Source organism: Scardinius erythrophthalmus (genome assembly GCF_964197995.2).
Source record: "Scardinius erythrophthalmus genome assembly, chromosome: 6".
In the NCBI taxonomy this organism is placed as follows: domain Eukaryota; kingdom Metazoa; phylum Chordata; class Actinopteri; order Cypriniformes; family Leuciscidae; genus Scardinius; species Scardinius erythrophthalmus.
Window position 1 is genome coordinate 4841736 of NC_138226.1, and position 13551 is coordinate 4855286.

Sequence of the window (13551 nt, forward strand, 5' to 3'; positions counted from 1 at the left end):
TGATGTCAGTAGTGGCCTTGACTCGCAAGAAGCCGTAGCTGAGATCAAACATGACATTCAAATTGAAAAGCAAAAGGATGCAATATAAGACTTGTTCTTGCAGGTCACGTTAGTCAAGCTCGCATCAGCTGACTCTGACACGTCTACCTATAGGAATACGACGCCTATCACTGTGTACATGTATAAGCTCCTTCAGTATTATCAGCAGATATCGTGTTTCTCAGGAGCGATTACCCTCCTCCATCCCCAGCTCCTCTCGTCAGTCAGGATGGCATTCTGTTTCCCCTTGAATCAGAATAAATCCTCGAATTATGTTGTACTTTAAAATCTTGAATCAATGATATCTGCAGTACATTCATGTTGGTTCTGTCCTGTTTACCCTAAGTGGGGTTATTGCAGGGAGTTCTCTCCCAGAACAGAACTATACCGCCAATGCTAACTGTCAATCGTATTTGACGATAGTGGTCCTGACTCAATCACATTTAAACATATTCAAACAGAAAACAGTTGATTTAAATTGTAATAACATTTCATAATATTTCTGTTTTTACTGTATCTTTAGTCAAATAAATGCAGCCTTGGTGAGCATAAGAGACTTCCTTCTTAAACATTAAAAAAATGAGTGTTTTTATATTATCTGAATTATATTTCTTGATATGTTGGGAAATTGTTTTTTCTTGCTTAAGCTTAAAAAATATATATTAGCCAATCTGTTTAGTTTTTGACATTTGATTCTTTAATTTTTGGCAAATTTGCTCTGAAAAGCTGAAAATAACATTTGGTTAATTTCTACTGAAATTATCCTTGTGAAAATCAGATCTTCTGAAATAACAGCGTTTAATGAGTATAGTGAAGTAATTGCTAATATTTAGATGTTACTGTGTGAATTATTTTAGAAGAATTAAAGAGATTCTTGAAAATTCTGTCATCATTTACTCACCCTCAAGTTGTTCCAAAAACCTGTATGAGTTTTTTCCTTGTGCTGAACACAAAATAAGATATTTTGAAGAATGTTGGTGACCAAACAATTTCTGGTCCCCATTGACTTTCATGGTATTTTTTTCCTACTATGGAAGTCAATGGGGACCAGCAAAAATATTGTGTTCAACAGAAGAAAGAACGTGATGCAGGTTTACAACAACTTAAGGGTGAGTTAATGTTGACAGAATTTTTCATTTTTGGGTCATCTATCCCTTTAATTTCCCCTTTTTTATTGTTTGGGATATTATGCTATATTTAATGGGTTTTCAAGGCAGCAGTGTATTCTCAATGCATCTTTTTCATGTTTATCATTGGCAAAAATGTTGCAATATTCTTCCCCGGGTGACAGAAAGCATGTATGTGACGGGGCCGATTGTCTCTGCTCATGTGCGAGTACAGTCATCGTTGTTGTCTGTGGCTTTGTGTCAGTGTGAGAGTGAAATGTGTTGATGGGTAACCAGTGGGAGTTCAGGACCTCTCCAGAAGCCTGATAAAAACAGCACTGCACGTCCACTCTGTGCCCAGTTGAGGTCAGATCCCCACAGGAGGGTCAAAAGTACAACAAAGTTATTGTTTCAGCTTTTGTACAAGTTGAAATACACCAGAAGTTTTTGTGGAATAATATCGACTCATTTCTCAGTGTTTTAAGTGAACAAAAATTGTGGTTATAGTAAGGCACTTTAGATGAAGTCAGATCTGTGGACCATGTATACTCTCCCCTTCAAAAGTTTGGGGTTGATAAGATTTAAAACAATAAAATAAATAAAAAAGCCTCTTAGGCTCACCAAGGGTGTATTTATTTAATTAAAAACACAGTAAAAACAATAAAATTGTCAAATATTATTACAATTTAAAAGAACTGTTTTCTGTGTGAATACAGGTGAAAAATTTGAATATCGTGCAAAAGTTATCATTTTGATGATTATGACTTATGAAAACTATGAAAATAGAATATTACCTGAAATCAATTTATAAAAAGGATTTTAAATACAGAAATGTCGTCCCTCTGAAAAGTATAATCATGCATATGTATATAGTTATACAGTATATTCTAAATATATTAGTTTCACCTTTTAATTTGAATTACTGAAATACAATAACTTTTGCATGATATTCAAATTTTTTGAGTTTCACCTGTATATTTTAAAATGTAATTTATTCCTGTGATCAAAGCTGAATTTTCAGCATCATTACTCAATGATAATATGCTGATTTGCTCGTTAAACATTTCTGGTCATATCAATGTTGAAAACAGTTGTCTTGATTTTATTTTATGATTTTATTTCAGGGTTCTTTGAATAGAAAGTTCAAAAGAACAGCATTTATTTGAAATATGAATCTTTTGTAGCATTATGAATGTACCTAATGATAATTTTACCTCGACCACAAATTAGACTCTTCTTTTATTCACAAAAAGCATTGTTTACCTGCAGCAATTAATGTTAACTGTTGCTGTCAGGCAGTAAACTCCATTTATATTTAAGATAAATGTTTATTTATGTATTTTCATTAGTCATGGCAGGAGTTCTACATCAGATGAAGAGCGTTATATCTGGGCATATATCCAGATGCAACGTAGCCAAGCACTTTCATCATTTTATAGAGCTGATTCAGGCTTCTGGATTGCAGTGTCACAGATCATAGTATGCTGTATCCTACATATAACACTTAGAAATGGTTTTCAATATGAATTGAGCTGAATGAATGAATTGGTTTTCAGTTGCAAATTGCATTCATTATGTGGTGCATTTTTGCCATTAATTGATATGCATTATTAATTAAGCGAAGCAGGCGCTGAAACAAAGCAGAAAGCACGTGCACATAGACAACAATTCAGGGGCGACTGAAGGGTTAACGGGATTGCTGAGTAAATGAAACCTCACGATATGAGAATGAGACTGTCATGCAAAATCTTAAAATGTGATTTTGTAAAGCCACAGAGATAATGAGATAAAGGCTGGAAGCTGTGCTTCTGTGTGTGCGTAAGCCGCATTGTCTCATGAATATATGAATATTTCTGTTGGATGGCGGATGAAGACGAGAGACAAGTGATCACACTTTGCCTCCCGTAATCTCGCAGCTCTTGTAAAAGCAGAAATCTGCTTAGCATGATTTTTCAACGCTGGCGGCTGGTCTGTCTTTGTCTGTTTCTTCATCAGGTCATGGAGGACGCCGAGGTTTGTTCTCTGCCTGGAGGGCTGGCCAGCGTCCGAAGACAGTTCGAGAGCGAGAGCATGTCTTCGGCTCACACACTCACCCAGATTCACCACACACACAGATCTGTGCAGGTCAGTGGTGGAAGCTCCCAAACTAGTCACTCATATCATGCACTGCCTTTCAAAAGTTTGGGACAGTACAATTTTAGATTTTTTTTTTTTTAAAGAAATTAATACTTTTGTTTAGGACACATTCAGTGAGACATTACTAAAGATATTTACATTTTACAAAAGATTTCTATTTAAGTAAATGCTATTCTTTTGAGCTTTCTATTTATCCAAGATTTTCTGGTTTCCACAAAAATATTAAGCAGCACAACTGTTTTTACCATTGATGCTAATAAGAAATGTAATAATAATAATAACAGATGATGAAAGCATATATTTTGAAAATATTTCAATATGTATTATATTACTCACAATATTCACAATATACTGTATTCATAATACATAATATATCACGATATATTAAAATAAAAGTTATTTGAAGTAATTTCACAGTGTTTTTACTGTGCGTTTGATGAAACAAATGCAGCCTTGTTGAACATAAGCAACATTTCAAAAACATATTATTGACCCCAAACTTTTTAACGTTAATATAAAAGCAAGCAAGTAATCTAGTTTTGTCGCATCGCAACGTTTTGCATGCACACGCAACCAAACGTTTTGATGAATACGAATGTGCAGGCTTAACAAAATTAAAGGGTTAGTTCACCCAAAAATGAAAATTCTGTCAGTAATTACTCACCCTCATGTTGTTCTAACCGCGTAAGACCTTCGTTCATCTTCGGAACACAAATTAAGATATTTTTGATTAAATCTGAGCCATGTCTCACTCCTCCATAGGCTGCTATGTGACCGAAACTTGCTGGCCTAGAAAAGTTATTAAAGAGATCGTTAATATAGTCCAAGTGACTCCAGTGGCTCAATCTTAAGTATATCAAGCGACGAGAATACTTTTTGTGCGCAAAAACAAACAAAAATAACGACTTTATTCCACTTTTCATTTCCTTCTCTCTGGGCCTCGTAGTGTTTTTGCGCTGCGCGTCTGTGTTGCACGTCATCACGCATCACACACATGACCGGCGTCGGCCAATAGTGAGCCTACGTGGTGACGTGTAACACAGACGCGCTGCGCAAAAACACTACGCGAACCAACTAGAGGTCCAGAGAGAAGGAAATGAATAGTGGAATAAAGTCGTTATTTTTGTTTGTTTTTGCGCACAAAAAGTATTCTCGTCGCTTGATATACTTAAGATTGAGCCACTGGAGTCACTTGGACTATATCAACGATCTCTTTAATAACTTTTCTGGGCCACCAAGTTTCGGTCACATAGCAGCCTATGGAGGAGTGAGACATGGCTCAGATTTCATCAAAAATATCTTAATTTGTGTTCCGAAGATGAACGAAAGTCTTACGCAGTTGGAACAACATGAGGGTGAGTAATTACTGACAGAATTTTCATTTTTGGGTGAACTAACCCTTTAACATTAAAAAATCACAAAGTGAATAAAAAAAAAAAATGTGCATGATTTGCGGAGGAGGGGCCATGTGAAACTAACCAGCGTGTTTAAAAATATATATTTCAATAATATTTATATGTTGTTTTATAGTATTATATTTCATCTTTTTCTTCATACCACACTTGAAATGCTACACAGTCACAGTATATGCCTGCCGCTATGTATGTGTATATATGAAAGAATGATGTGCTAAAATGCATTTGAGATGCAGTCACTTTGATTTTGACTCACTGCCATACAGCATCTGTTGAAAAAATAAATTAATTTTAATGTCATACTAAAGTGTCACACATCATTACACACATATCAGTTTAGTTTCTACCCAGGCGATTTATAGCACTACAGAATTGTGACTGAACACAAAGAACACACTTCTCGTTTGTTAATCTTTTTAGTGCTTTTGTACATTTTAAAGTCCCAAAACTAATCCTGAAGGTGTTTCACATCCATCTTTTGCTTTCCATTTTAAACTGTAATTGAGTCTTGTATGCAAAACTAGTTCAAGTTCAATGAAACATTCTGAGCTGTTTGGGTGCGAGATGCTGGTATAAAGTCCCAAAATGATTTAATATTGACTGCAATTCTATTCCCTTAAATTCAGGGCACTTGTATATCATTTTGGCTTGTTGACATCCCTAATGATGCTAGATTTAGTTCTGGTGCAGGGTTTAAATGCTACAAGCATGCATGCAATTTCCATGTGAGCAAGTCTTCTGCTGTAGAAAAGAGTGGATGTGCAAGGGCTTAATCCTCTTACAGCTGACCTTCCACAAAACCCCAATATCTGACTCTATAACAAGTCAAATCTGTACCCATCTGTACCCTCTCGTATCTGCATAGATTCTCTCAAGCTTCTGAGGCTCATTAGCATTGGCACATGCTGATATTATGCATGCAGCGCTTGCATCAGATACTGCTTGCAGTGAGAGAAGTAGAATGAAGATAAATTTTGGTCACAGTCTGTGTAATCCAACTCTGCCGATCCAAATTGAATCCAGTCCACCCATCCATCCCAGTGAGTCAGAGCGTGCTCCTCTCCTCTCCCCTGCCGGGACGGGGTGGCTTCGGCTTACTGATGGAGAAAAAAAAAATCACACTGAATACAGAATGACAGGAGAAAGTGGGAGATGTGCTCTCTTCACACCAACATTGAAGTGCGCTAAAGCTGTCTCTCAAACTCAAACTGTGTCATGTGATGTGAATCTGCAAATGTACACTAAAAAATGCCAAACGTTGGGTTAAAAATGTAATTTAAAAATTTATTTATAAACATATATATACTGTATGTCAAATAATTTTTAGTCTTGTTACTAATTTCTGGTTGATATACGATTTTAAATGAGCATATGCATTGTTTTTCTTCAGTGTGGGATGCTAATCAATACATTTCCAAATTTAGTAATTGGCTTACATTCCATTCAATTGGAATTACAGGAAGAGGAATTCAACAAAGAAAACCCCTTTTTTTTATAGGAAGAACGTTTTATAAGAGGAAATATTTGATCAACCGATGACCTGCGAAATATGCACTTAAGGTCTAAATAAAATTCTAGCAAGTAAAAAGTATAATTTTCCCCTACAAAAGCACCTCTCTTCTATGCAAATTAGGCTCATTATAGATTTAGCTTTTATTCACAAAAATTTCATTGGTCATGACAGCTATTTAGTAATTGTCTTCCTTTCTATTTTTTTTTTTTAAAGTTCAGTTTAACCACAAACCACATGATATTGATTTGTAATTTGACTCGGAAGGACAGGAAGAGGAATTCAACAAAGAAATCCAACTAAAAAAGTACAGAAATTAAGGTGATTGATAATAATTTCTTTGAAAAACAAAACAAAAAAACCCTGTTTTGAATGGTAGTGTAAAAGCCTTTTATAAGAGGATTTAAGCCACAATGACCTTTGAAATATATGTACTTTGAAGGTCTAAATAAAAATTATACGAGTAAAAAGAATAATTTTGCCTTGAAAGTAAATTAGAAACACACCTCATTTCTATGCAAATTATAATAGATTAAGCTTTTATTCACAAGTCTTGAGTATTCACAGAGCATTATCTACCTTTTTTCAACAAAGAATACAAAATTTGAGGTGATTGACAAATAAGGTGAGTTGTCCGACCTCGACATAACATCTAGGTTTCATGAGGGTTATATTTAAAACACTGTTTTTGACCCTGAAACGCTGGATTCAGGTCTAAGTTTTTAGAATTGATAATGAACCAGTCTGGCAAACGGAGACAGGAGGAGAAAAGGCTTGATGAGCACAGTTATCATTCTTCTTTTGATGCATTACCTTTTTAAACTGTAAGTTAGGGATTTATCAAAAGCCCTTTTTAATAACCAGTAGTATTAGGTTACATCACTGATTTGCTGCCTCACATGATATTTGGAGGAAAGACATTATTCTAGATATCATTTGATTGGACAAAGAATTTTGTATAAGCAGCAGATTTTTTGTTTGTTTTCTTGAAAAAGAAAGATTGTACATTGCTTATGAAGTATATGTGACCCTGGATCACAAAACAGGTCACAAACAGTCACACAGGTATATTTGTGGCAATAGCCAACAGTACATTGTATGGGTCAAAATTATCAATTTTTCATGAAAGATCATGTTCCATGAAGCTATTTTTGTAAATTTCCTACCGTAAATATATAAAACATTTATTTCTGTGAGTGAATGCAGCACAATCGTGAACATAAATGAACAACTTTAAAGGCGATTTTCTCAATGTTTCGATTTTTTTGCACCCTCAGATTCCAGATTTTCAATAGTTGTATCTCGGCCACATATCGTCCTATCCTAACAAAGTTTATTTATTCAGTTTTCATGTGATGTATAACTCTCATTTTCTAAAAATTGACCCATGTGACTGGTTTTGTGGTCTAGGGTCACATATTGTAGCTTATGGATAACCTCAGAGCTGTTAGTATAGATTTAGTACAAATGTATTGTACATATTTTATAAAAGTTTGAAAACGGTTTAGATTCACGTTCCTCTGTTTTTGTAGCTTTGTGAAAGCATAGTTTCAAACATTTTTACATATAATTTCAAAGATGTTGTTTACTGAACATTAAGGATTTACCACACAACGTTGATAAAGTTTGGCACTAATCCACAGCTCACAAAGAGAAGCATGAAATAATATACACTGAGTAGACAAATGAGAACATAAGCTGACATTATGTATCATGCTGCAGTTTTTTGAGAGAAGGATCAAAGGATTGTGTTGCAGCAGGTCATCTCATTATCTGTGCTTTCTGTTGCTCCTGGTGACACTCATTTACTAAACTGGGTTGTGTGTGCATGTTGGGGATGTGTGTGTATATTTAAACCATAACTTGCATCACATTATGTGAGTGTTTGGTATGTAGGATGTATTTTTGAGGTTTGATGTTTTTTTTTTTTTTTTTTTTTACCCTTTCTTGGATAATGAGGTCTATGTTTATCTATGACCAATTTAGACCATCATGCATTTGAAAAAGTTTTCATATAGGTTATTTTCTGCTCGGATTATCTAATACATAACATGCTTGAAAAGTCTTTTTTTGGGAGGGACAACCACAGTATCTATTCATGGTCTGTCGATGTACTATGTCCTCTGCTAATTTAAAGCAGAAATATATGGAGACCTAGAAGTGCCTCTTAAAAATAAATGAACAAAAGGCAATAATCAATGTATTAATTTAAAAAAAGAGTAAAAATTGACAAATAAATAGGCATATTTATTTAAATCATATTTATAGTGTAAATAAATATTATTAAATTTAACATTTAACCCTCTGGGGTCTAAGGTGTTTTTGGGGTCCTTGAGATGTTCTGACATGCCCTGACATTTGTGCTTTTTTCAGTTGCTCCTAAAAATATTAATGGCAAAGGTGTAATTACACTCTATTTAGCACAAACCGGGCTACCATAATATGTGAGCAACATGCACATGTTTGTATTTTTGAGAGAATAATGTTTATGCATGGTTATTGAAAAAACTTAAAGTTTCTGAAATAAGGCCACAAAACACATACTAAATATGTGTCCACAATACTTTTGTCTAATGGATGTTGCAACTTTAATATATATTTTTTTAATCAAGCTTTGACTAATTGCTGTTCTTTATCCATTTGTCAGTCAAGTTAAAAAATACCATTGAAGTATTTTTGAGTAGCCGTTTTTTCCATTTTTCAAGTGCTTTGAATCCAAGTTTGTAGTGTTGCGATTCATCTCAGAGCTGGTTGGTTTTGGTTAATGACTTGGAACTCTTTATTAAAGTGTTTTTTGAAGTCCCTCTGGAGAAAATACATCATCAGAAGGAAAGCCGCTGAAGCAGCAGGCGGTCACTGTTGCGCCGTTGCTTTGATGAGTGTTTTGGGTCTGATATTCAGTCACCTTTGGTTTTAACGATGCAATCTACATCAATGTATGTCAGCCGTATCTCTTTTAATGATCTGCGTGCTTTTTCTTGTGCGTTTTCGGGCTGTTTTTATGGATTGGTATTGATTGCGTCCCTGCTGATGATATCACACATGCTTATGTACGGCTGCATGCGTTTGTGTGTGGGAGTGTGTGTTGGAACGGATTATAACATTACAAAATCTGCTCATCCAAGGGCTAAAGCCATCAGACCTGCCGTTTAACAGTAATTAGCACTGACTAATCCTAATCCTGAAATGGAAAATGGAAATGTATAGATTAATTCTAACATTTAATTTGTGATTTTTAATGCAGGTTTCATGCAAGTATGCATAATGAATTTTTGACTTCATTATAGTGTTATTTCACTGAAATAATACAGACAAACCATGTGTTACAGAAGATGGCTGAGATATCATTTCTAGGTTAAGTATGTGGGTTTTATTTCCAAATCTTCAAACGTTTGCCTCTATAATTATGATGATAAGTTATACAGTTTTGAGAAAAGATCCTGCTGCATTTTTCTGCTTTGATATCTCTTTTATCAAATGCATTGCAATTCACACTACTGCTCAAAAGTTTGAAATCATACATTTTTGAATGTTTTTGAAAGAAGTCTCTTATGCTCACCAAGGCTTCATTTATTTGATCAAATATACAGTAAGATTTGCGTTTAAAGAGCTAATCAAATATTTAGCCTCAGATCAATATTTCATGTCTAATTATTTACTTACGTGGCAAGTAGCCGTGTAATAAGCGGGATAATGTACATCCCTGGCTGGATGTCTAACGCTATAGAGTAGAGCGCATGGCTGGTGTCAAAATAACTGGGTGCACTATGGCTGACTTAGCTAAAGACAGGGGAAAAAACGCACCAAGAAAAATTCATTCTATAAAAATACTTTATACTTCATTTAAGGTTGAGTGTTTGAGTCTTGCCGCTTTTTACTGTTCACCACAAAGAATAACCCTAACCCTAACACGTTACTTGGCAAATATATGTTGTTTGTGACTGAGAAAAGGCTGTGCAGAAAAGATATACCGACACTAAGCAGCTTGTGCGAGCGCTGTCTTGGAAAGACGTTTTTGTGTTCTTCTTTTCTATGTCTCATCCTCTAACAACAACCCTTGTCTCCTGTCACGCAGGAGGTGTCAAATTCATCAGCGATGATTGTGGCGAGCAGCAGCGGGGGTCGACAAGTCTCGCAGCAGGTCTTCCTCCAGGATGAAAGGGTACGGACATTTCCGACAACCCTGCTACTAATAACTCTCCATTTCACAAGTCTGAAACGTCAGGCTAACAGTAGCGGCTCTTGCCTTGTCTCTGTACGCGGTGCTGAAGTGCCTTATTTTTCTGTTTACTGTCTACTGTGAAATGTCAAACTGACATCAATTTTCAATAATGTGAAATTTTTAAATTTGAAGTTGAGGTTTTAGCACTGTCACCTTCACATGAAAACACTTCCATTTACATTTATGCATTTGGTGGGCACTTTTATCCAGAGCGACTTTGCAAGCGCAATGCACTCAGTTTATGCACTCCCTACTTTAAAATAACCTCACAGTAAAAGATGCTAAAAGAAATGAGGATAAGGGGAATTAAATCAAGTTTTGAAGTGACCCTGTGAAAATACTCAGAAAAGAGATGTGAGATTCTAAGTGTAGTCTAGTAGAATAATTCATGTGATATTGATCGTTAAATCAGGTGAGCAGAACAGTGTCTGTTGAGTAGAATAAAAACAAAACACAAAACCCTGAAACACACACCATCATAAGACTTAAAGTGATCTTGCCACAGATGTTCTTGTGATGTCAGTCACAATGAAAATCCCAAATCATTTACTGTTTTAAAATATACATTTATACATTTGGCAGATGCTTTTATCAGTACATTAAAATATTAAAAATGTTATATTGTTAAAATACTGCTGTTATAAAATTATAAAAAATATATTATTATATATTAAAACAGTTTACCTTATTTACTGAATTGTAAATGTTATATACAACTATTTTTATCCATCAGTAAAATATTGCTTTTTGTGTGTGTGTGTGTGTGTGTGTGTGTGTGTGTGTGTGTGTGTGTGTGTGTGTGTGTGTGTGTGTGTGTGTGTGTGTGTGTGTGTGTGGAATTGATAGCACTAGATCAATTAAGAAACTATTTGTTTGTTTTTTATCTAGATTTCAAACTTAATTTGTATATTGCGATTATCATGTGAAAGAGCATTAAAGGCAGGGTAGGTAGGATTTTTCTACAAAAAAAACATTCCAATTTTGTTTAAACTGTCTTTATATACCAATACATAATTCAAATGTAAGTACTCTGAAAAAGAGAGTATAAAAATCGAGTGTCTGTAGACCTCTCACGACTGTTGTAAACACAGCTAATTATTTCCATTCACTCCACCCCCCTCCCTTCTGGGCTCCTTCCAAAGCCACGCCCCCAAAACACATGAACGCGCCACGCCAAACGCTCAGGCTCAGCTGGAAGACGCATTTATTTACCTGAGACGAGTGGAGAGGAAGGAGCGCAGTGCATGCAGTGACATCATGTCAGAATCACATGTAATAAAATACCCAACTTTATCACTATGAATATAAACAAATATGATGGCTTTTAGTACTCACTATCAAGCTAGCATATCGATACTGGTAAAATTTAAAATATATTTTGTTTGATTCGGTAACAAGCTATATTTAGGCTATAGGTAACGAGCTATATTTATAAGGCAAAGCTAAAAACAGGTTGCATTGATACACGTTTTTTCATTACCATCAGTTAAACTGTGATGAAGGTGAATTTCGTGTAAGATTTATAACATATACGGTGTTTTGCATGTAAGAGTTTCCATGATGAAAACATTGTTATTGACTCTGATGAGGACTAACGTTACACTCCGGTGACAAGTACCGCATCGTCGGTTCGAGGACAGGTCCGGGGTCGAGGGCGAAGCAGAGGAGGTCGTTCAAGAGTGTGGGCAACCAGGGTCCGAGGAAGAAGTTTTTGCCTTGTTTGCCTTCGCTGACTGCATATGCAGGTGCTTTGAATTTTGAATGCTCTTTCTCTGCCATTATTTTACTCTTCGTAGGTTCCGTGCCTCTCTTGCACTCCTCAAATCAAACGGGTGCGCGCGCATATGGGCAGATCTTGTAGCAACAGTGGTGGTAGCCATGGTTGCGAGAGTAAGTGACAATCGCCCAAACCAATCAATTGTTTCGTCCCGAATGGAAATAATGAGCTGTGTTTATTGCAGATTAAAAGGTCTATAGTCACTCGATTTTTATACTCTCTTTTTCAGAGCACTTACATTTTAATTATGTATTGGTATATAAAGACAGTTTAAACAAATTTGAAAAAAAGTTTTTTACAAAAATCCTACCTACCCTACCTTTAATTGTTCAAACTGTTTAAACCATGTTTTCATGATGAGAGTTTTGAAAGTTTGTTTTTCTTTAAGTATAAGCTCAACTGATAAAGCATGGCGCTAACAACACTATGGTCAGTCACATCACAGGTTTGATTCCCAAGGAATGCACATACTGATAAAACACACTGTGGGTCACTTATGAAAACATCTGTAAATCCATGTCAGAAATAATCATTTAGCTCCTGTTGGTTGCACTCTATTTGATTCTTGCTCTAAATTAAATTGTATTTATGTTGCCTTATTACAGACTGCACATGATCAAATCACTCATAACAGAGAAGTGATTTCCAGTTATGAAAATCATCACAATGAAACCGGTAAGTTCAAGAGCAATAATTTATAAATAATAAGTTCTATATCCCACTGCAGCTCATTGTTTGTTTTGTAATGCATTTTACAGAGACAAGATGTTTAATTTTATTTTTTGCCTCTTGCTTCCAGACGAGGAAGAGTATTATCCAAGGCTCTCAACTAAAGAACTGGCACAGCATTTTGAAAAGACCATCGAGGAGGCAGCCCCCAGCAAGAAAATTAAGGTAAGTCATTTTAAGCCCACATCTCTACTCTGACACATGAATGTATTATGTTTTAATGGTATTCAGTGCATAAAAAGATGCTACTTACCATCTTTTTTACGTTTCCATGAGTCCCTCCACTTTCAACAGCATAGTTTTATTGAGGTTCATATGACTTTAGAGCCTGTGTTCAGCTCTCAGTGTTTTGACGTTGTTATTGTTAACCCACTATACATCTGATATGGAGTTATTTTTGTGTCTTTATTGTGCATCCAAAAAATTCAAACCAGTGATGGCTCAGACTCAAAATCTTGCTCTCAACACTCTCGCTTGAGAGTTCAGTTTACTTGCATGTCAAATCTGCATAAGCTATTAAGGCAAGTTTTTGTAGATTGAATCTTTAATAAAATTTAATTTTTTTATATATTTTTTTTATATGAACACGTTAGTAGTGATTTTTTATTTAAAGATAC

At 35.3% G+C, this 13551-nt stretch overlaps 1 protein-coding gene across 1 annotated transcript in view; it reads left to right on the plus strand.

Annotated features, from left to right (window-relative positions):
* Positions 1-13551, plus strand: part of xirp2b (xin actin binding repeat containing 2b) — a 38914-nt gene that overhangs the window by 11729 nt on the left and 13634 nt on the right. The window contains exons 3-6 of the mRNA XM_081367571.1: positions 3141-3269; positions 10282-10368; positions 12811-12880; positions 13005-13099. Of these exons, the coding sequence (XP_081223697.1) occupies positions 3141-3269; positions 10282-10368; positions 12811-12880; positions 13005-13099 (381 nt within the window). The remainder of the gene's footprint in view (positions 1-3140; positions 3270-10281; positions 10369-12810; positions 12881-13004; positions 13100-13551) is intronic.